Source organism: Tamandua tetradactyla, chromosome 1 (genome assembly GCF_023851605.1).
Source record: "Tamandua tetradactyla isolate mTamTet1 chromosome 1, mTamTet1.pri, whole genome shotgun sequence".
In the NCBI taxonomy this organism is placed as follows: domain Eukaryota; kingdom Metazoa; phylum Chordata; class Mammalia; order Pilosa; family Myrmecophagidae; genus Tamandua; species Tamandua tetradactyla.
Genome location: NC_135327.1, coordinates 35,146,196 through 35,170,539, shown reverse-complemented (window position 1 = coordinate 35,170,539; position 24,344 = coordinate 35,146,196). Strand labels below are relative to the sequence as shown.

At 42.4% G+C, this 24,344-nt stretch overlaps 1 protein-coding gene across 1 annotated transcript in view; it reads right to left on the bottom strand.

The window, feature by feature from the left end:
- Positions 1 to 12,119, bottom strand: part of APMAP (adipocyte plasma membrane associated protein) — a 49,721-nt gene extending 37,602 nt beyond the window's left edge. The window contains exon 1 of the mRNA XM_077114286.1: positions 11,984 to 12,119. Coding sequence (XP_076970401.1) covers positions 11,984 to 12,075 — 92 coding nt within the window. The 5' untranslated portion in view covers positions 12,076 to 12,119. The remainder of the gene's footprint in view (positions 1 to 11,983) is intronic.
- Positions 12,120 to 24,344: the final 12,225 nt, after the last annotated feature.

Genomic DNA, 24,344 nt, shown 5'->3' with positions numbered 1-24,344 from the left:
ATGGGCCCCCAGACCCCATTCTGTAGTTAGTTCCCCAGTTCCAGAATGTATAATTGGAAAAGACATACTGAGTAACTGGCAGAATTCCCACATTGGCTCTCTGACTCATGGAATAAGGGATATTATGGTAGGAAAGGTCAAGTGGAAGCCACTAGAACTGCCCCTACGTAGCAAAATAGTAAATCAGAAGCAATAACCAGATTCCTGGAGGAATTGCAGAGATTACTGCCACTCTCAAGGACCTGAAGGATACAGGTGTGGTGATTCCCACATCCCCATTTAACTTTCCTATTTGGCCTGTGCAGAAAACAGATGGGTCTTGGAGGATGACTGGGGAGTATCATAAGCTCAACCAGGTGGTAACTCCAACTGCAGCTGCTGTTCCAGATGTGGTATCATTGCTTGAGCAAATCAGTACATCCCCTAGTACCTGGTATGCAGCTATTCATAGCTGGCAAATGCTTTTTTCTCAATAGCTGTTAGTAAAGACCACCAGAAACAGTTTGCTTTCAGCTGGCAAGGTCAGCAATATACTTTCACAGTTCTACCTCAGGGATATATCAACTCTCCAGCCCTATGTCATAATCTTGTCTGCAGGGACCTGGATCGTTTCTCCCTCCCACAAGACATCACCCTGGTCCATTATATTGATGATATCATGTTGATTGGACCTAGTGAACAAGAAGTAGCAACTACTCCAGACTTATTGGTAAGGCATTTGCATGTCAAGGACAGACATAAATCCAACAAAAATACAAGGGCCTTCCACCTCAGTGAAATTTCTAGGTGTCCAGTGGTGTGGGGCCTGTCGAGATATCTCTTCTAAGGTGAAGGATAAGCTGCTGCATCTGGCCCCTCCTATGACCAAAAAAGAGGCACAACACTTAGCTGGTCTCTTTGGATTATGGTGACAACATATTCCTCATTTGGTTGTGCTACTCAAGCCCATTTATCGAGTGACCAGAAAAGCTGCTAATTTTGAGTGGGGACTTGAACAAGAGGAGGCTCTGCAACAGGTCCAGGCTGCTGGACAAGCTGTTCTGCCAATTGTACCATATGATCCAGCAGACCCAATGGTGCTGGAAGTGTCAGTGGCAAACAGAGATACTGTCGAGCCTTTGGAAGGCCCCTATAGGAGAATCACAATGTAGACACTTAGGATTTTGGAGCAAAGCCTTACAATCTGCTGCAGACAACTACTCTCCTTTTGAGAAACAACTTTTGGCCTGCTACTGGGCCTTAGTAGATACTGAATCCTTAACCATGGGCCACCAATTTACCATGAGACCTGAGTTGCCTATCATGAGCTGGGTATTGTCTGACCGACCAAGCCATGAAGTAGGGTATGCGCAGCAGCACTCCATCATAAAACGGAAATGATACAAGATAGGGTCAGAGCAGGTCCTGAAGGCACAACCAAGTTACATGAGGAAGTGGCCCAAATGCCCATTGTCTCTACTCCTGCCATATTACCTTGTCTTTCCCAGACCAGAGCTATGGCCTCTTTGAGTTCCTTACAGTGAATTGACTGAGGAAGAGAAAACTCGGGCCTGGTTTACAGATGGTTTGGCACAATATTCAGGTACCACACAGAAGTAGAAGGCTGTAGCACTACAACCCCTTTCTGGGGTGTCCTTGAAGGACAGTGGTGAGGGGAAATCCTCCCAGCTGGCAGAACTTTGAGCAGTGCAACTGGTTGTTCATTTTGCTTGGAAGGAGAACTGGCCAGAGGTGCATTTGTATACTGACTCATGGGCTGTTGCTAATGATTTGGTTGGATGGTCAGGGACTTGGAAAGACCATAATTGGAAAATTGGTGACCAAGAGGTCTGGGGAAGAGGTATGTGGATAGACCTTTCTGAGTAGGCTAAAAACATGAAGATATTTGTGTTTCATGTGAATGCGCACCAGAGGGCGACTTCAGCTGAGGAAGGTTTTAATAATCAAGTAGATAAGATGACCTGTTCTGTGGATACCAGTCAGCCTCCTTCACCAGCAACTCCTGTCATTGCCCAATGGGCTCATGAACAAAGTGGTCATGGTGGTAGGGATGGAGATTGTGGTCATGGTGGTAGGGATGGAGATTATGCCTGGACTCATAACATGGACTTCCACTCACCAAGACTGACCTGCTGAGTGCCCAATCTGCCAGCAGCAGAGGCCCATACTCAGCCCCTGATATGGCACCATTCCCTAAGGTGTGGCAGGTTGATTACATTGGACTACTACCTTCATTGAAAGGTGCAGCAATTTGTCCTAACTGGAATAGACACATACTCTGAATATGGGTTTGCTTTCCCTGCATGCAATGCTTCTGCCAAAACTACCAAATGTGAACTTACCGAATGCCTTATCCATTGTCATGGTATGCCACATAGCATTGCTTCTGATCAAGGAACACACTTCACAGCAAATGAAGTGCAGAAATGGGCACATGGTGGTGGAATTCTCTGGTCTTACCATGTTCCCCATCATCCAGACGCAGCTGGATTGACAGAATGGTGGAATGGCCTTTTGAAAATTCAATTACCATGCCAACTAGGTGGCAATACCTTGTAGGTCTGGGGTGATGCTCTCCAGGAAGCTGTGTATGCTCTGAATCAGCATTCACTGTATGGTGCTGTTTCTCCCATGGCCAGGATCCATGGGTCCAGGAACCAAGGGGTGGAAATGGGAGTGGCATCACTCACTATTACCCCTAGTGATCCATTAGGAAAATATTTTGCTTCCTCTCCCTGTGACCTTGAGCTCTGCTGGTCTACAGGTTTTAGTTCCAAAAGGGGGAGTGCTTTCACCAGGGGAAATAACAATGATTCCATTGAACTGGAATCTAAGACTGCCACCTGGTCACTTTGGACTACTCATGCCCCTGGATCAACAAGCCAAGAAGAGGATTAAATTACTGGCTGGGGTGACTGACCCTGAATATCAAGGGGAAATAGGATTGCAACCATACAATGGCGGTAAAGAAGAGTTTTCCCAGAATATAGGAGATCCCCTAGGGTGTCTTCTAGTACTACCATACCCTGTGATTAAAATCAATGGAAAACTGCAACAACCCAATTGGACTACCAATGGTTCTAAAACTTCAGGAATTAAGGTTTGGGTCACCCCACCAGGCAAAGAACCACAGCCAGCTGAAGTACTTGCTGAGGGTAAAGGGAACATGGAATGGGTAGTGGAAGAAGGTAGTGATCAATATGAACTACGACCACATGATCAGTTACAGAAATGAGGACTGTAATGCTGTTTTGTTCATGTCATAGTATTTAAGTTGTAAGATATCAAGTTTAAGAATGTATATTATCAAAGGACTTGCACTCTATTCTGGGTACATTTAATGTGTTTCCGGTTGTATGCAGGACATTTGAGTATTGTTAGGTGAGGAAAACATATGTCTTTTATTGTCTTCTATGTATAAATTAAGTAAGGTTTAAGGTGATGTGTATAGCTGCCAAGTTGACAAGGGGTGGACAGTCATGGTCAAGTTCATGTGTCAACTTGGCCAGGTGGTGGTACCCATTTGTCTGGTTTGGCAAGTGCTGACCTGTCTGTTGCTATGAGGACATTTCATAGAATTAAATCATGATCACATCAGCTATATCCACAGCTGATTCCATTTTTAATCAGCCAAGGGAAGTGTCTTCTGCAATAAGTGATGCTTTTTAAGGAGGATTCAGAAGAGACAGTCTCTTTTTCCTGCTTCAGCTGGCAAGCCTCTCCTGTGGAGTTCATTCAGACCCTCCATTGAAGTTGTCAGCATCACAGCCTGCCCTACAGATTTTGGACTTTATGTTCCCGTGGTTACATGAGATACTTTTATAAATTTTATATCTACAGGTATTTCCTATTGATTCTGTTTCTCTAGAGAACCCTACCTAATACAATTGTGTGTCTCACAACATGCTTCTTTCTCTATAGACACACAATATTCCATCATACAAATATATCACAGTTCGCCTTTCAACTTCTCAGTCATTGTACCCTTTGGCCCCCTCCATCCATTATGCATCATGGATAATGCTCAAAATAAACAAACCATATCTTACAGTGCCCTCATTTTAGTTGTACAATCAGCAGCACACTCAAGTTTAGACAATTTTCCTTGGTCCAAAGAGGCAAAAAACTAAAGAACACAGCTTCACTAAATATCAAATCAAAACTTCCCCTAACTCTTGTCTCTTCACCCTCCCCACACACAATTATTTACCCTGGTATTACTGTGATACTGTTAATGTCTTCCTGTTAGATACTGGTCATAGCATGCAATTTTACTTTCTCCCCCATAGCCCTCTATTATTGACTCTTTAGACAAGAGCAAACCTTTGAAGCAGTTCATGCGAGAATATATTTATAACTGTAGAGTTAATAGGTGGGACACATGGCACTATAAATCCCTTTCAATCACATTCACCTTCAATATGGCAATGTTACTCATAACCCCACTAATTAGTTACCATCACTTCTATCAGGTCCCTTATATTTAAGTTCAACCTAATTGGGTAACCTTCCCCTATCTCTAGCTTCTGAGTACCTCTAGGTTCCCTATATTCTACACTGTAAACCTCTGAGATTACCTTTACTAGAGTCATAACAGCGAAATCATACAGTATCTATTCTTTCGTGTCTAACTTATTTTGCTCAGCATTATGTCCTCGAGGTTCATCCATGTTGTCATATGCTTCAGGGCTTCATTTCATCTCACTGCTGGATAATATTCCATTGTATGTATGTATGTACCACATTTTGTTTATCCAATCGACTGTTGATGGACACTTGGATTGTTTCCTTCTTTTAGAAATTGTGAATAGTGCTGCTACGAACATCGGTGTGCAAATGTGTGTTCGTGTCACTGCTTTCAGCTCTTCTGGGTATATACCTAGCAGTGGTATTGCCAGGTCATAGGGCAACACAATATTTAGTTTTCTGAGGAATCACCAAAAAGTTTTCCATAGCATCTGCACAATTATACATTCCCAAAAACAGTGATTAAGTGTTCCAATTTCTCCACGTTCTCTCCAACATTTGTATTTTTCTGTTTAACAGAAGCCATTCTTACAGGTGTGTGAGGTGATATCTCATTGTCATCTTGATTTGCATTTCCCTCACAGCTAATGAAGATCAGTATCTCTACATGTGCTTTCTGGCCATTTGTATTTGCCCTTCAGAAAAGTATCTATTCATATCTTTAGTCCATTTTATAATTGGGTTGTTTAGGTTGTTTGCTCTTTTGTTGTTGAGTTGTATAATTTCTTTATGTACACAGAATATCAGACCTTTATCCAACATGTGATTTCCAGGCAACGGTTTCTTAGACTTTACACTAAAAGCATGAGCAACAAAAATGAAAATAGATAAATTGGGACTTCATAAAAATTGAAAACTTTTGTGCATCAAAAGACTTTATCAAGAAAACAAAAAGACAACCTACAGTATGGGAAAACATATTATAAATCATTTATTTAATAAGGGTTTGTTATCTAGAATATATAAAGAATGCCTACAACTCAACAAAAAAAAAGTTAAAAATAATTAATTTTTAATAAATACTTTTCCAAAGAAGTTATAGAAATGGCCAACAAGCACAGGAAAAGATGCTCAGCATTCTTAGCCACGAGGAAAATATAAATCAAAATCATAATGAAATACTATGCCATACCCCCTAGAATGGCTACTATTAAAAAAACAAACAAAAATAGGAACCGTCATGCATTGTTGATGAGAATGTAAAATGGTGCAGGTGCTGTGGAAAATAATGTGGCTGTTCCTCAGAAAGCTAAGTATAGGATTACCAGACGACCCAGCAATCCCACTGCTAGGTATATACCTAAAAGACACATACAATGGAATAGGATTTGGCCATAAAAAGAAATGAAGTTCTTATGTATCTACAGCCTAGAAGAACCTTGAAGTCATCCTATTGAGTGAAATCAGCCAGAAACAAAAGGACAGATATAAAATAATAATAATTTGCAAATTCATAAAGTCAGAGGCTAGAATACAAGATACCAGGGACTGAGTGGGGGTGGAGAAGGTGAAGTTAGCACAAGTCTTTGGACTATACTTAATAGTATAATTATAATAGCACTGTTTCATCATTTGTAAGGAAGTTACCAAACTAAGGGAAAATGTTGATAATGTGGGAAATTGTGTGTAAGTGGGGCAAGTATATGGTAAATCTGTACTATCTAAATGATTATTCTGTAAGCCTTCAACTGTCATAATAAAAAAAAAAGCCAAAAAATAAAGAATAAAGATTAACAAAGCAAATAAAAATCACCACCTCCTATGACAGAAAATCTTTTCTTGATAAAAGAAAAAAAAGTTGACAGAACAAATAAATCAAAACTCACACTTAACAACACGAGCTTGATTTAAGGGACAAGTTGTTTGGTTTTGCTTTATTTTTTGTATGTGTTCATTTTTTGACAGAAGGATGTTCTGCTGTTACTTCCATGTGGTTTACTCTGTTCCGGTACGATGTAGAAATGGACAAAGGAACTAACTTTCTCAACAACCACCTGAGTAACTTTAGGCAAGTTTTTCCCCCAAAAGCCCGCTAGTTCCTTGTTGTAAATCTGGGCTTTGGAGTACGGTAACCTCAATATCCCAGCACGGTCTAAACATGCAGGATTTTAAGAAAAGAATAAAGCAAAAGAATTCTGTTTCTAATGAGAAAGGCAAAGGGAAAGACAAAGAAGGAGCAGGCAAGGGGCAGATTTTAAAGCACCCTGGACAGCGCCTGGATTCCGTCAACAACCTGAATGAGCAGGAAACAGAGCAGCTACCCCCAGAGTACAGTCCTGCCACTCCTTGATGCCACACTTTGATTTCAACCTAGTGAAACCTGGCCCAGACTCCTGACCTACCGAACTGTACATTAATAAATTTGTATTAAGTCACTAAGCTTGTGGTCATCTGTTATGGCAGCAACAGATAAGTAATACAGATTTTGGTGCCTGGAAGTATGGCTGCTGTGACAAATACTCAAACAAGAAGTGGTCTTGGAATCAGGTAGTGGGTACAGGATGGAAGAATTCTAAGAACCCACTTTACCCAACCCCAGGCCTGGTAAACTGCCAAGTTTCACCCTCTTTTGCTAGCTGGGAAAGGAGAATGTTGAAGACACATCTGGGGAGAGGCCAAGAGAGCCCAGGCTCCTGGAAGAGAGCAGGCAGCCAGGAAGAGAAAGTCAAGCCAAAACTTCTCCCACAGTCCTCTCAGCACAACCCCAGAGCCACACAATCTTCTTTCAGTGTAACTGATACTGGTCAAAGGGCATAAGCTCCAGATGTATGTGAAAATGCCTTATCTAACACAGATGAAGAAGCCATGCATTGGTGGCAGGCAAAGGCAATGGGAGAGGTCCTGGCAGAAGGGAAAGTTGGAGTATGATAAAAACAGTAAAAATAAGAATGGACCATGCAAGATGCTCTACGTGGGTAACAACAAATCTCTCTGCTTTATAAACAAGGTAAAAGGGCAGAGAAAGATTCATGTGACTTGAGTGCAGCCCATAGCAAGGAACTGGAAGAGCTGGGATGAAAGTCAGACCTAACTCTAAGCCTGCAGCCCATGTTAGCAAACTGCTACCAGAGGACAGGACAAGTGGTGAGGCCCTGACCCAAATAATACCTTCCGAGTCAGAGCTTGAAAGAACTCTCTATTAAGGTGCTAACACTGAATATACTAAAACCCACTGAGCTGGACAACATAAATGGGTGGATTTTATGTTATGCTTTTGGAGATGTGGTTCCTTAAAAAGCAGAATCCTAAAGAGTGACAAATGCACTTCTGTCTTTGGGAAGACACATTAACCATAAGAGCTGCATACAAGTAACAAGGAGGGCTAGCTATATGCAGGAGACAGAGCAGATGACATCTGAGGAGACCTCCAGGAAGGTGGGGCAAGAATAATCTGGCAGAGAAAGTAAAGCACAGTTAGGACTTGCATGAGCCAAGGACAAATACCCTGAGTTCAGTTTAACTTGAGGTCTCAACTCTTAACCATGACCGCAGAGCAGAAGAATCCAAAGAGTAATGGGGAGGCTGGGGCAGAAAGGGGAAGGTAGTGGAAGAGAGGTCGGGCCACGGGCAGCCCCGCATAGACTGGAAGGCCAAGGAGAGCCTCTGACAGCGTGCACAGAGGGCAGCCAAACAGAACCTCCCCAGTCCACCTCCTAGTGAAGTCCTGCTTCTTGGGCCACTGCATGCCTGTGTTCAGTTCTGACCCCTGGAGCCGCACACTTCAGTCCTCCCTGACAGTGCTCCCAGAGTACATACCCACTGTCATCACACTGCCTGGCAGCTCTCCATCCTCCAGGAAGCAGCCCTGTCTCAAGCAAGTGCCTAAGATGGTGGGGTGTGCAGAACATTCTCTCTCCTGGTTGTTTTATGGTTTCTCAAAGTCTTCCACAAAACTAAAGGAAAGCTCTATTCTAAACCATAAACTGCCACTCCACAAAAGGGGTTTAGTTCCCAAAACTGAAAAATAAGGGGATAGCGCATAAAAATCTGGGTTTCCAACTTCTCTTGGCCTTATGAAACCCCAATGCCACAGGGCCACAGGCTCTTCAGGTGACACCTCGCTCCATTTCTTCCCAGTGCCCACACTTGTATAGAGCCCTGTCAGAGCCAAACAACGGGATATAGGTGTGACGCTAAGATCAGGACTGAACACAGCTCACCAAAGCACAGGATTACCACTAGGGGCAGCTGCCACTCCCCTAATGATACCTCTGCCCACTCCCTGCCTGTCCTCTGGAGGCATGAGTCTGTGACAGTCAGGTACAGAAATGGCGAGGAGGGGCATGTCTGGACTCCAACACCCATGCTCTAGGCACCACAAGCGTGGCCCAAACTTCATTAACTTCTTAGCAGGCTGATCTCACTGCTGCTTCCTACAAACATAGTCAACTACAACTCTCTGCCTTTCTCCCACATGTGCTTCCCTCTGGCCTTGTGCACCTGCATTGTCAGCTTAAGTAACAAGAGGACCTTTATTCCTCTCAATTCACACTGGCAAATGCTATGTTCCCATCAGAATTTGCTTCTCAACCTGTGTTAACACGTTCAGGTGAGGTGGCAACGTACTCCCCAGGGGTGCTATGGGTCATCAATTTGTTTGTCCCCATCTCTTGGAATAGCCCCAAGCCTCGTTTAAGGAGGTCTGTACCTGGAAATTTCATGCAATCTCTGAGGGCTAGTAAGCAAACATGGTGATGCAATAGGATCTGGCAAACAGTGTTGTTGGCTCAGCTGCAATTTACAAAATCCTCTGTAGGTTTACAAAATCCTCTGTAGATTCACCTTTCTACATGGAATATCAGAGTCTTGAGTCCTGATGGACAGGCTTGGTGAAGTCAAAGATGACCTGTGATTTGTGAATCCCAAATGGGGTGACAGTACCCACACAGAAATCAAGGTAGCCCCTCCAACTTAAGAAAGTCAAACAGCAACAAGCATGGCCTTTTTAGTGACTGCTTCTTGCACTTCTCATGTTTCTTTAAACTGGGGATCCTAGGCTAGAGATGTCATCATTTTGGCACCGAAAAAATTCAAGAAACGAGTTAAAAACATTTGAAAACATACAGCAGGGCTGGAAGAACACACTGGGCTCCTGACTGCTCAAGGGGTGCCCTGTTTCTCCACCCTGCCTCCCTCATTCTTCAGTATTGGAAAGGAAAAAGGAAAATGGACGAATAGAGATTTTGTAAATTAGTTTACAATCCTCTTATTGCAAAAGCAACTGTTTAAATTTTAAAAGAAAAAGGAAAACCAACCTAGTAGCGCTATTTTTTAATTAGTCTAAAATCCATTAGAAGTTAATTGAAAAGACAGCTGTTACATTTTCACTCTTCACTCTTGAAGAGCTACATACAATGTTAAACAGCTATTTTCTCTTCTCAGACAGAGCTGTCTTCCTAAATAGAAAGAAGTTTCACAGTGTACAATTACTCTGCCAAAAAAGTTTCTAAAGTGTCAGGGAAAACGGATGCCAAATGGAAATAATTAAAAGCTTGCCCTGGTAGGGTAAAGCGCTCATCTTATCTATGTTCTACCCTGAATAAAAGGATTTAACAACCAAATTGTCCTTACAGCTCTCCATTATATGGAAAGGCAAGGGCTTTGGCATAAAATCTCGTTGCTGAAGCCACAATTTTAAACGTACACTTTTCAGTCCTTGTCCAGCTACCAATTCTATCCCTTTGTCACTCATTTTCATTTCTTTCTAATTCTATGACTAAGTTTATATAAACTACTTCACTCACACAGACCCCCATGACTTCTTCACAAAGGCAGAGCTAAATAGCCTTTCATGCCCAGGTTTAGGGGACCTGCCAAGGTATCGCCAGGTGTCCCTTCCACGGCTAAAACCAACTGTCTGCCTTCTGTTCTGTTCATCAAGTAACATCTTTCAAGCCTTCCTAAATGTTTTATACAGTTGTCACCTTTCTGCTTCCTTCAAACTCCTTTGCTTCACCCACTATAGACAAGGCTTTCCTGCCTTCCTTATACCAAACCCTCAATGTTTAAGGTAATCAAGAAGATAATCAGAAGAAATACTAGAATCTATCAGAAAATAAATGAAAAATAGAGAATTACAGAAGAAAAATAAGGAAAACAGCTATAGTGTTATAAATAACAAATGAAGGAAGATGAGTGACAAGAACTCACTTTGAAAGAGAATCATCAGATATATAGAATAAGGATCAAATAAATATGAAGGGAGGGCAGGCAACAGTGGCTCAGTGGCAGAATTCTCGTCTTCTGTGCCAGAGACCCGAGTTCAATTTCTGGGGCCTGCCCACGCAAAAAAAAAAATAATAATAAAATATATATATATATAAATGGAAAGAAGAACACAAGAATATAAGAACAATGTTCATAGGCACACAGGTTCAGAAATTGTCTTAAACTTGAGTAAAAGGAACACTGGAAAAGATAAGGCAGCAGAAAATGACTTTGGGACTTTATCCTGCCATTAAAGAAGAAATCCCCACAGAGAAACTTTCACACAAACAACCTAATTAACTCTGCCCCTTGGCTTTGGGGCCAGAAGAGTCAAAGGTGCAATGCCAAGGGTTGGGGCCCTCTTACAAATGCCCTGAGCTGCCTCAGGACAAACTCAGGGCCTGCCTCTCTCTCTCTCTTTCTCCCTCTCCCTACCCTCCAGCTGTCTTTCATACGTGTTTCTCTTATTATCCTCAGTGAATCTTTTGGCAAGCCCAATCACTGCTTCTCATTCCATATGTACACATGTCCTGGCACCCTACTGATAACCTATAGATATTTCCAACATTTCTATCAACATATAAGACATTTACACATCTTTGAACTTGTCCTATGGGACCTCTTTGTTCTCCATGAAAACTCAAAGTTGTGAAATTCAGAATACAAAGTTGAAAAAATAATCCTAAGAAGGATTATGCTTCAGTTGTTAGCTAACAAAACAAGAGCATACTTAAATTCTGGAAGGTTGGAACACGAAACAAAAGTCAAAAGCCTATGGTTTCTTTGATTAAGCATGGACAACTGGTTTCCTATGCTTCTCCGGCCCTACCAGGAAAAAACTGCAAGGCCAAATTCCCAGACCAAAAAAAGAAAAAGCCTAACAGTATCACTTCTGTTCTCGGCTGTCTGGCAGATCCCGAGAGTATTTTCCGGCACCGCGCAAATGCAAGGCTGTGGCCCAGGTGGCGCTCCCGGGGACTCAGGTAAGCCTGCAAAAGGACTGCGCGTGGGGCGCGGAGAGCAGGCAAGCCAGCCATCGCTCTGGAGAATGTCGCCAGTGAGAGGCAGGAAGGGTCAGCACTGCAAAAGGCATTCTCAGGTCCCCCGACGGCCGGGACGCTGCGATTGTCGCCTCTACCCTGCCGCTGTCACTATCGTCCTGCTTGTTGGGAAGTGGGGATCCCCACCCCTGGCGCGGACCTCCCCGCGCAGCCCGACTCCAGCGTCCGCGTCTGCGGGCCCGGCCTACCTGCCGTCCTTGGCCTCCGGTGCCTGGCCATCGTCCGTCACCACCTGCGGCCGCAGGGGCCGACGCTGCCGCAGCCCGTCCGCCTCGCTCATGGTGCAGGTGCAGGTGCAGGTGCAGGTGCAGGTGCAGGCGTCACCCTTCCGACCACAGCGCGGACTGAGCTGCTCATACCCAGCTCAGGAACCCCAGCCGCGCTCGCCCGGATCCTGCTCGAGTTCCCCCGGCCCCGCGCCGCCCTAGCACCGCTCTCGGGCCCGCCCCGACTGCCCCGCGGCGCGTAGAAATGACGCCAGCCCAAGTACCGAATCTGCAGCGCCGGCCCCGCCCTTACGGCCGCCAGCCGGCAAATTCGATCAGAACAGTCTGGGTCCCCGTGGAGGGCCGGAAGCTGGGCCGGGCTGGGGTGGAGGGCGGGGAGCGGGGAGCGGGGTGGCCCTCGCCGGGCGCCGATCTTGGCCTGGGCTGCAGAAGAGTTTTTCCTTTAGTGAAGGCCGTATGTTGAGTATTTAATCTTTACGTGAAGGTTACAATAGAAAGACATTTAATGAAGGGTATTCAAGAGTTATCCTCAGGATAAAAAGTGAATAAAAACTTCACTAATAAATAACGTTTAAGAAAGCATGATTTTGCTTGTTTCCCCGGACCATGCACCTCCCAAAAAAGAAAGCATGAAGCTGGATTGTATGGTGTGTAAATAAAACTTTAAAAATGTAAAACAAGAAACATGAAATCCCTTGAGGACTGGAGATAAAATATGGAACTACTAAAATTTCCCATTTGGGAAATATGTGATACTCATTCAAACGTTAGGGACTCACAAGTTAATAGGCCAAGTTCTCATCTTGAGGCTGGTTCTTATGAAATTCATTTCTGTAAAGAAGAAGCTAAGCCTACCTATAATTATGCCTAAGAATCACTTCCAGAGAACCTTTTTTGTTGCTCAGATGTGGCATCTCTCTCTAAGCCCCATTCTGCAAATAAACTTACCGCTGTCCCCCCCTACTCAAACATGGCTCCCAGGGGTATAAGCCTGGCCCTGGCATCTTGGGATCGACAATGCCTACTGGACCAAAAGCGGGAAAAGAATTGTAAGAAAACAAGTTTGCAGAGGTTAAGAGATTTCATTATAGAGTCAAAAGACTATTCTGGAGGTTACTCTTATGCAAGCTTCAACTAGATATTGCAAATTGCCACAGTATGCCAAACCCCAACCAGCAGTATTCCTGAAAACCCTAAAGAATACCCAGGGCTTTATCTGAGATTCTATAATAGTTTCACTCAATTTATTTTTCAGAAACCTAGAAACTCCAGATGGTTCCTAAGCCAGAGAAGTCCTGAAACCCGAGGTACTAGTCTCCCCAAGAGCATCAACCAGTTGCATCCCTCTATTCCGTAATGTCTACACCCCTTCTCAACATGAAGAAGTTAGAATGGTCATTGCCCAAATATGCCTAAAGATTGAAAAAAGACTCAATTGAGAGGGATGATTTGCAACAGAAAAGATAAGATTTAACAAATGAGTATGACTACTAAATCATTACATTGATATTTATTTTATTATGTATTAATTTTATCATAATCATTATCATTATATATTGATATATATCATTATATCTAATACATATCATTATATTGATATGTATTAGAGCAGCTAGATGGAAATAACTGAAAATCTGGAACTGTAACCCATACCATACTTTGAAGTTTGTTCTATAACCACTTGTAAAAATATGCTTTGAAATCTATCACTTTTCTGCATATATAGTATATTTCACAATAAAGAATGTTATATATAAAAAAAGAAAGAATGCAGGAAGAAAATGTCTTTAACAGTATTTTAGGCGAGCTAGGCGCTGGGAGGTTGATGATGGTGAATAAGCTCAGACAAGGGCCATCTCTTACAGAATTAAACTAATAGGAGAAATAGTTAAGATCAGATCATCATAACTATGAACATAAAATTTGAAACATAATAATTGCTTGAAGGGAGGAGGCACTGAAAGTTGAATGGAATTGGGATGGCCGGAGAAGATGCGGTGGGGTAGAAGCGGAGAGGCAGATGGCTGATTTCCAGGCAGAGGAAACCCAGTCCTGTTGCCAGTGGCACTGTAATCTCTGAAAAAGGCATGTTCCAAAATGGGGTAATAAGAGTGAAATTATTTGCTATTACAAGGAGGCCTTTCTAATGCAAACTTGCTGTTGCCTTTCTCATGGGTGGGTGGCACTAAAATGCCACATGAATGTTCCGTATGAGCAGAGCCAAAGAACCAGCATTAGAGAAGTGGAGCATTCGTATATAAATCTACCTCTGTAGTGACCCCAGATTATACTACAGGCATGGTAACATTTTAATTCATGCAATGTCATTAATTGTAGCCTAAACAGGTATAACTCAGGGGGCAGTTTTAACAAACCTTTCATGACTTGGCCACCCACCTCTCTGGATTATCCACATCTTAAATACCTGATTCAGACACTCAGAATAGCTTGCCATTTCTGATTCCAGGGCTCCCTGCCTTTGTCTGTATTATGCTTTCCACCTTCACTTTGCCAAAACTTTTTTTTTCTTATCATTCTGAACTCACTTCAGATATCATTGCTGAAAATCCCCCAAATTTCCCAAGCAGAACTTCTTCTTCTTTGTTTCCAAGGCAGATTGAACATAACTATAGCCATGAACCCACTGCATTGGAAAATACAAATTGTAGAATATTGTTCTGTGCTCATTGTTAAAGTCACGACTGGAAATAGCCAGGAACACATCTGTAATAAGTATAATAATATCAATAAATTTAGGTGTCCTGAACCAACCTGTGAGACTCCTCAAAACACGGGAGTCAGGGAAGGGTACTCCTGCGGTTTGGGGGGATAGGAGTTAGACATAAGATGGTCTTGACAGGGATTGGTCAGGATCTGTTAACTAGAGAGTCTTTATCTTTGAAACCCATGAGTCCAGGGAGAATTATTGGTAGAGCAGCTTGAGGTCCTATCTTGGAGCATATGGGCTTGAGGGCACTGGTGTTAAAACAGTCTGAGCTATCATTTGGGTTGCATAACACAAGTCAGTGCAGTTTTTATATTGATCACTATGGTAAAGTCTGCTTATTTGTGGTTTGTTTCAATTCTGACTCCCCGTGCTGCACCTTCTATTCTTCCTGCCAGCCAGGTTGATGCTCACCTTCTCTTCATAGCTAAACCAGGTGCTGGCAGGGAACTGAGTCCACTGTGTTTGCTTGGACAGGGTTTGTCAACCCTATCTGTTATATAAGTGAGCCCAAAATGGCCTAGGTGGTGGCCCTGTGTGTCTGATAAAGCACAGCAGCTGAGGTCCGTTAGAAACACTTGCCGGTGCCAAATTAAAATTCTCACGCACCCAATTGTTTAAAAAATAGCCAAAATAAATGTAACAAAATAAGATATCATTGGCTAAGAAAGTTCAAGTAGAATCGAGAGGCTGTTCTGAAGGCTACTCTTATGCAAGCTTCAGTTTGACATTGTTAATTGCCATGGTTTGCCAAACCCCAACCAAAACTATTCCTGTTAAACCTAGAGCTCTATCTGAGAGTCTACAAAGGTTTCACGCACTGTGATTACTTTCCAAAAACTACAACCTCCAGATCGTTCCTTGGCCACCTAAGTCCTGAAACACAGAGGGGCCAGCCTCTCCAAGAACATCAACTAGTTCCATCCCCCATCCCATATTATCAAACCCTCTTTCCAACATGAAAAATTTAGAATGGGCATAACCCAAATACCCCTAAAGATTGGGAGAAGAATCAAAAGAGAAGGAAGAGTTATAAGAGAAAAGACAGGATTTAACAAATGAGTATGATTGCCCAATCATTATATTGATATTTCTTTTAGTCACAGATGTCTTAGAGGAGCTAGAAGGAAAAACCTAAAATTGTAGACCTGTAACCCAGACCAAACTCTGAAATCTGTTCTATAACTATTTGCTGCAATGTACTTTGAAATTTATTGCTTTTTTTTAATATATGTTATATTTCACAATAAAAATGTTTTAAAATAGCCCAAGTGAGCAATCAACCTCAGCACTACTGAGGTTTGGGACCAGTTAATTATCTGTTGTGGAGACTGCCCTGTGCAATGTAACATCCCTGACTTCCACCCTCTGGATTCCAATAGCAACCCCTTGCTTGTGACAACCACGAATATCTCCAGACACAGTCAGCCCTAGTAGAGAACCACTGGGTTAGGCCAATCAGAACCCACCCCTGGAACTGGGAATGAAACCACTTCCACTGCAGCAATAGTTAACACAAGGGCATTTACCACAACAAAATCAGGGTTCTGGCAGCAAGGAAGAAGAAGGAAATAAAGTCTAAGTGTCCAGCCAGCAGTCTGCCTTGCAGCCAGAACTAGAAACCAAACCCTATTTCCATCCAGGGCTTTTTCCCCAATACCATGCTGTTTCTATTTCTCCCACAGATATCTCCTGAAAGCCTTCGAGAGACACTCAGCTACATGCTGTGACAAAACAAAGGTGGGATAAGGTGGGCCAAGCTGCAGGGCCTTTATAATCTGGGAGGGGAGATGAGAAGCATCACACCCACTATAAAACAGGGCCACAGAAGAGCTCAGGCTTCCTTGCAGTCACAAGGAAGATCTAGTCCCATGGCGGAGAGCCATCAGAGAAGGCATCTTAGAAGAAATGGCATGTGAACCAGACCTTGGATAAAATTACTATGGGGTGGGGTGGGGGTCAAGGAAGGACACAGTAGATTCAAGGGGAAGTGTGGCATATCCTGGGATTGGTAAACAAAGATGAAATGATCAGAGGTAGACATCCTGGTTACTGAGTCATCAGGGAAGAAGAGTCTGAAAGAAGCAAAGAGCAAGAAGTCGGCTGAGGTTCTTCTTCTACTGGCTCCTCCTCTGTCCATGCATCTAGAGAGCAGGAGAAAGAGTGGCTGACTTTGAAAAGGGTTTCAAGTTAAGTTGCTGTGTTGTGATGGGAAACTCTGGGACAGTGAGAGTGGGCATTCAGAGAATGTCAAACAGCTTGTTCACAGTAGGAAAATGTCTTAGACAAAGCTCATTTGGTTGTAGGAAACAGACATCCACAAAAAAGCAGGTGAAGATAAGGGACTTCTTGGAAGGAAATAGGGATTCATTATGGAACTCGAGCACAGAAACTGCAGCCAGGCCTTATAAGGAACTGAAACCAGGATTTGGAAAGAAGGGCAAAGTTAGAGCCCACCTCCTTGGTGCCTCATGGTGCTTGTCTCTGTGTCCTCTCCATGCTCCCATGACAAATCCCGTCATTTGGCTGACCTCCTCCTCTTTTGCTGCCATCTGGCCTAAAACCTGGGGAAGATAAATTGTCACCTTTCCAGCTACTGTTGTAGCTGAGGTGGCCCTGAGCAACTTTCTGGCCATGAGATAAAAGTAAAAATCTACCAAGAGTTTCTAGGAAAGTTTTTTCTTTCCTGATGGAAGAGACATGTGATTGGCACTGCTCACTGCCCCCTAATTCCTACCCTGGATCTGAGAGTTACACTCAGAACACAGCAGCTTATGATCACACTGAGGAGAGGAAAACCTAAGTCCTTGGTGACATCACTGAGCTGCTGATCCCTGCCAGCAACCACCTTTTCTGGGCTTCTGGTTACGTGAGAAAAATAACACCCTATGCATTCAAGTCCCTACCAGTTGAGCAGTTTACATTCACATCTGAAGGCATCCTGATACGCCAGCAGTCTCTGCTCTGATGTGTCCATGAAGAAAATTATTGCCTCAAGTGCTTCGTGACTCTCCATTCCAAGGGCCCTACAACAATTGATCACACAGTCTTTGTCCCAAGTCCAAATTCTTGGATTCTGAAGGTCCACCCACACTTGGCAGGAAAGACCTTCTGCAGTCAGTGTCTACCACGGATCTGGGCACGTGTATCCATGATCCTTGCTGCAAAGTGAACTCGCCAGCAGCACTGTTCCCTTGGGAATCTTAATGCTGGCCCTCCTTGTGGCAAGAGGCACTTACTAAGCACGTGTTTCATTACACGCAGAAACCACAACTTGAAGGCAACGCAGTCATTTTCCTTTTGACAATTGCTGCCCTGCTTTTTTCCTTCCAGTAGGACAAACTTTTAAGAGTTAAATGTTCCTGTTTAAGAAGTTGAAAAAGGGATCAGACTTTGACTAGACGTATGAGTGGAGTTGATCTGGATAGGACTGGGGTAGATCAGAATAGAGGGTAAAGAATTTTATCATCCATATTTTAAAACTTGAACTTCTGTGTGAGACCAAAGGAAGAGATGTTTATTCGATGCAAAATTTATATTTTGGGTAGTGCATTACCTAATTAGTTGAACACCATGAGTACATGTAATCTTGAATAGGGTGTGATATCTTGTTGCTTTGTCCAGGTTAGTGTGATGTCCCAATATATTCCAGATTAATTTAGGCAGTGAAAAAAGAAGTATCTGCAAAGTCCCCTTGGAGGACTGGGGAGAAAGGAGGAAATATGCAGCTTCCCCATTTGGAGATTTCCTGATCTTCTCGCAAGCAGTGGGGCAACCAAACCAATAGGCTGAGCCCTCAATCTTGGGGTTCACCTCTATGAAACTTATTCCTGCAAAGGATAGGCTAAGCCTACTTAAAATTAGGCATGGGAGTCACCTCCAGAGAACCTCTTTTGTTGCTCAGATGTGGCCTTTCTCTCTCTAAGCCAACTCAGCAGATGAACTCACTGTCCTTTCCCCTATGTGGAACATGACTCCCAGAGATATAAATGATGATGGGACCCAGCATTATGGGAGTGAGAAAGCCTTCCTAACCAAAAGGGGGAAGAGAGAAATGATACAAAATAAAATTTCAGTGGCTGAGAGATTTCAAACAGAATTGAGAGGCTATCCTGGAGGTTATTCTTTTGCATTATATAGATATCCCTTTTTAGTTAATGGTGTGTTGGAGTGGCTAGAGGGAAGTACCTGAAACTGCTGACTTATGTTCCAGTAGTCTTGATGCTTGAAGACAATTACGTAATGATGTATCTTTCACAATGTGACTGTGTGACTGCGAAAACCTTGTGTCTGATGCTCTTTTTATCCGAGGTATGGACAGCTGAGTAAAAAAAAATATATATATATATATATATATATATATATATATATATATATGGGTCAAAAAAATAAACAACAAGAGGGATAAAGGGAAAAATAAATTGGGTTGACTGAAATACTAGTGGTCATTGAGACAGAGGCAGCAAGGGGTATGGGATGTATGAGTTTTTCCTCTTCTCTTTTTATTTATTTTTCTGGAGTGATGGAAATGTTCTGAAAGTGATCATGGTGATGAATACACAAATATGTGATGATATCATGAGCCACTGATTGTACACCATGTATGGACTATATGTATGTGAAAACTCATCAGTAAAAATATTTTTAAAAAAAAAAAGTTAAATGTTTTTCAAACTCTCAGTAATAAGAAATGAGTGATGTTTGGGTGAGATAATTTCCTTCTTTAGTAAAGGAATCAGCCCAGGCTGAGTGGCAGAAAGACTAGAAAATCCAGAATCACCCAGCTAGGGGTGAAAATTCAATAAAAGATGGTGATATTGATTTTCTAACAGGTTTTGGAAGCATCTTAGATGCTTAGATGTTTCCTGGCTCATTAACAATGATAATGTACCAGGATGGCCAACACCCAGTTTTCTTCCCTTTTCAATGTCTTTATTTAGGATTCTTGCCTTCTAGAATGTCACTACTTTAGCCTACCTTGGCAGCCCTTTGTCTGGTACAGGGTCACTAACCAACTCCTTCTTTGTTTGGCACTAAGACTATGGCAGGTGGCAGTTTCAGCTTTACATTTAGCAACAGCCACTTTAATAGACTCAAATGTAGGTGCAGGGAATCCACAAACAGTGACTTTAGAGGGTAACAGAGGACTTTTTTGCATGGCTGGTAGGGAACAAGTTTTGGAATATCCCCTTGAGTCTCCCCCATGTCTAGGATAAAGGAGAAGAAGAGGGTGGGCAACTGAGCAAAAGAATGACACAACTTTTTTCCATCCCATTGTTTGCCCCCAGAGAGGACAGGCAAGGACAGAATGAGTCCTGGTCAATTCAGTTGGAATGAAAACTAAACTGCAGCTTGAGCTAAACAGGAGGCAGGAGTTGGAGAAGTGGACTAAGATTCAGATCTCCCAACGAACCCCAAGTCCCCCATGATGGTACCTGCAGTCCAAAGCAGCAGGTAGGAGAGGGTGGGTCACCCAATAGCCCACAGGGGTTGGTCGGCATTGCTAGGTTCTGCATGGTTCTGCTGTATTTATCTGGCAGCAGGTCATTTCCTCATCCTCCCACAGAATTCCAAAACCTGAGCCTGGCACCTATCTATACTGCCTTTCTGCACTGTGCAAGCCAAAGCTCCATTCTTTACACACATCAGTGTGACAAGTGTGACATTCATTCATTCATTCAACAAATATTGAACACTTTCCACATATCAGGCACCATTCTGACCACAGGTTCAGAGGTCACTCCTGGAAGACAGAAAATGCATACCTCACAGAGGGGCTCAGAGGACAGGGAGTTGGGGGTCTTGCTGCTTCACGAAAGGTGGTCAGGGATTGAAGCAATGACACTAAGCTGTGACTAGTAGGCTTACTGCATGGGCTAGTGGCAACTCCTCTGAGGCCTTGTGAGTGACTTGTCTATTAGCTGGATGTGAAAGTGAAGATAATTTTGAACAAGGGTCCTTCTAGTGTTATCTGTATTGCTTATAAGTAAGTGAATGCAGCTGCAAGCTGTGAACACCACTTTCATTTCAGTAAATGACACAGAGTTCCCATTCTACAGGGGAGAGGGTCTGATTGGAACACAAGCACTTAGAATCTATGGAGAGAAAGTCTCCTGAATTCAGAAACTTACTTTAAGTATTTACATTTTTTTCAAGGACACAGTTACTTTTTTCCATTCTTTGTCCAACATTCACACACCAGAAAGACAAAGCAAGATGGATGAGTACTTCTTCCTCGTCTCCCACTCCACCATTCTGCTTTCCAATTTTGTCCTCTTCCTCTTAAGCCACCTGTGCCAGGAGGACTGTTAGAGATGTTGCACTCCCTAATTAAAGTATTATGGCCGTTGCAGCTATTGGACTGAAAGGCATAACGTGGTGTGCTGGTTTGAAATGATGTATGTACCCTAGAAAAGCCATGTTTTAATCCTAATCCCATTTTGTCAAGGTAGCCATTTCTTCTAATCCCTATTCAGCATTGTATGTTTGAAACTTCTTGAAACCTTGGTTTAAGAAGGCCAATGAAGTTCAAGGTCTCTCTCTCTCAAGTGAGAAGGCACATGGTGAATAGGGTCAGGGTTTCTCTCTCATCTGGAAAGGTATGTGGCGAACATGGCATCATCTGCTAGCTTTCTCTCCTGGCTTCCTTTCAGGAAGCTCCCTGGGAGGCGTTTTCCGTCTTCATCTCCAAGGCGCTGGCTGATTGGACTATCTGCTTCTCGTGGCTATGTTGTTCTTCTCTGCTCTCTGAATCACTTCTCCAAAATGTTTCCTCTTTTATAGGACTCCAGAAACTAATCAAGACCTACCCAAATGGACGGAAATGCACCTCAACCTAATCCAGCTTAACAACCATTCTTGATTAAATCACATCTCCAAGGTTCAAGATGACATTTTTTTTTCCCCTGGATGACATTTTTATAGACTTGTTTTAATTGGGACATTTTCTTGGCCTTAGAACTGTAAACTATCAACTTATTAAATTCCCCTTTTTAAAAACCATTCCATTTCTGGTGCATTGCATTCCAGCAGCTAGCAAACTAGAATACATGGGAAGTTGAATAATCGGGTATGCTGGGCAGTGGTGACGCAGGTCTCAGCTGAGAATAATGAGTTGTGGCTGGAGTTCATCTGTGTCCCTCACGTGCTGAATGTGGAGACAGGGGTCCACAACCTGGACTGGACATTGGAGTCTTCTGGGCAGCTTCAGACTATACCAATGCCCCATCCCGACTCAGACACTCAGATGTCACTGCCCTGGGGAATGGCTTAGGCATTGGCAGTTTCAAAAACTAAAATTGAGCATCACTGCTTAAAGAAGAAATAGGAAATCGAGAAAGATGTACAGTCACCCAGTTTGGACTCTTGGGGTCAGAGTTCAGTATCCCCACGAAAAGAAACCGTGGCAAACCACCACTGCCACATTGCATTGGAAGCCTGAGAGGCAGCTTTGGGCTGAGCAGGTGGAGACCCCAATGAAACACCCCTCCTCTGGGGCAGGGCTCTGGAGGGCAGTCTTCTCGAGTGGGAAAACAGATTCTGATCAGGAGTGGGTGAGGGACGGCTTCTGACATGCTGGCAATGTGCCACAGCATGAATTTGGTGGCGGTTGTCTGGGTCTTTGCTATCAATCTCTTACCCAACATGATGTCAGAAGAGTGTTTTTCAAGTTACCAATAGATATAACTCTTTGTAATTCCTGAAATTACAAGTTGTTCTTTAAAAATTTACAACAGTTTTCATGTTCTCTACTCATTTGCTCATTATTGTGGATATGTGAAAAAAATGTTTAATAAATAAGAACTATTAAGCATCATAGTATTCACAAACAAGTGTAGCATATGGCATATATTTAAACACTGGAAAACCCAGTAAACACTATTACGTAGTATTCAAATAACCTAACAATCAGATCTCCTAGCAAAGTTCAAAGAAACACACATTGAAATTGCCAATATAAGGACTTATTTTGCTTTCAAAACTTGTCCATTTTTGGAGGATCATGTGTAGAATTTGTATAATGTGTAGTATGGATCAAAAAATATTTATTGTATTAGCAAGAACGACTCAGCATTTGGGGAGGGCCAGGAGCACACACTTAAACCACAGTACAGGCACATGCAAGGACTAGGCAGCAACCTGCTTCTATTCTTACCAGGAAATGCAGGTCTGACCTTCAAACCCATGGTCAGTATTTTCTGCTCTTGCTTTCCACACAGCATCAGTGGATTCCTTGAACAAGTAGAGTCTCTCTGTTATTATTTAAGCTTTAACTCTCCTAAAGGAATTATTACACTTTTTCTCATTTTCCTAATGCCTCAACTTATTTTTCTTAGAATTAGAAAAATATGAATTTCCCAAGAAATTCTAGGAAGGAGTTTCGACATAGACTCACTAGCCAAAAGCTTTAAAATGTTATTAAGAGAAATTAAAGCGGTCTAAGCAAATGGAGGGATCTGTATTAATTGAGTTTAAAAGATTCGATATTGTAAAGATGCCAATTCTCCAGCTAAAGTGATCAATAGATTCAGAGCAATCCCAAACAGAATCCCAACAATGTGTGCACATGTGTGTGTGTAACTTAAGCTGATTCTAAACTACATATGGAAACGGAAATGGCCAAGAATCGCCAAAAAGGAAAACACAATGAGAAAACTGGTATATAACCCAGTGCCTGATGGAATTTTGATTTGTGGCACCACAGATCTTTAAAAATGGTGCAGAGTTCATTGGAAACAAAGGAAACAGGAGACTACTCCCCAAACCCCATTCAAAACCAACTCATGTGCACTGAAGATTCAAATATGAATGGCATAACAAGAAAGCTTCTAGAAGGAAACAGGAGGAAAATATCTTCATGACCTTAGGAAGGAGAGTTTCTCCAGAGTACTTCAAGAATGCCTACAAATAAATGAAAAAAAAAATCAATAGAAAAGTGAGCATGCAATTTAAACAGGCATTTTAGCGAGAAGACCAATAACAAATGAGATGGTGCTCAATCTCATTGTTAATCAGGGAAATGCCAATTAAAATACAATGAGATTCCATTCTATACTCACCAGAATGGCAACAATTAAATGGATGGATAGTATCAAGTGTTGACAAGGATCTGGACAATGGAAACGCATACACTGCTGGAGGGATTATAAATCAGTACAATCACTTTGGGAAACATTTTGGTGTTATCTTCTGAAACTGCTATCTTCTGAAACTGGACATATGCATAACTGTGTGTATAAGCAAACCAAGAGATGTGCACAATAATTTTCAGAGGAGCTTATTCAAAACAGGCCAAAACTGCAAACAAACGAAATGTCAAACACCAGTAGAAAGGATAATACACACACACACCTACATATATATAAAATCAGCATCATCACATAATGGAATACCATACAGCAATGAAAATGAGAACTGTAGGTACACACAATAATTTGGATGAATTTCTTAAGTATAACATTGAACAAAAGAAACCAGACACCAAAAATGACACACTGTTTAATCTGCTGTTTGGTTTCATTTCTACTAAGTTATAAAAAACTGCCAAACTAGATGTGACATATAAAGTGTATGCTTAGCCAGGTAAAGTTATAACAA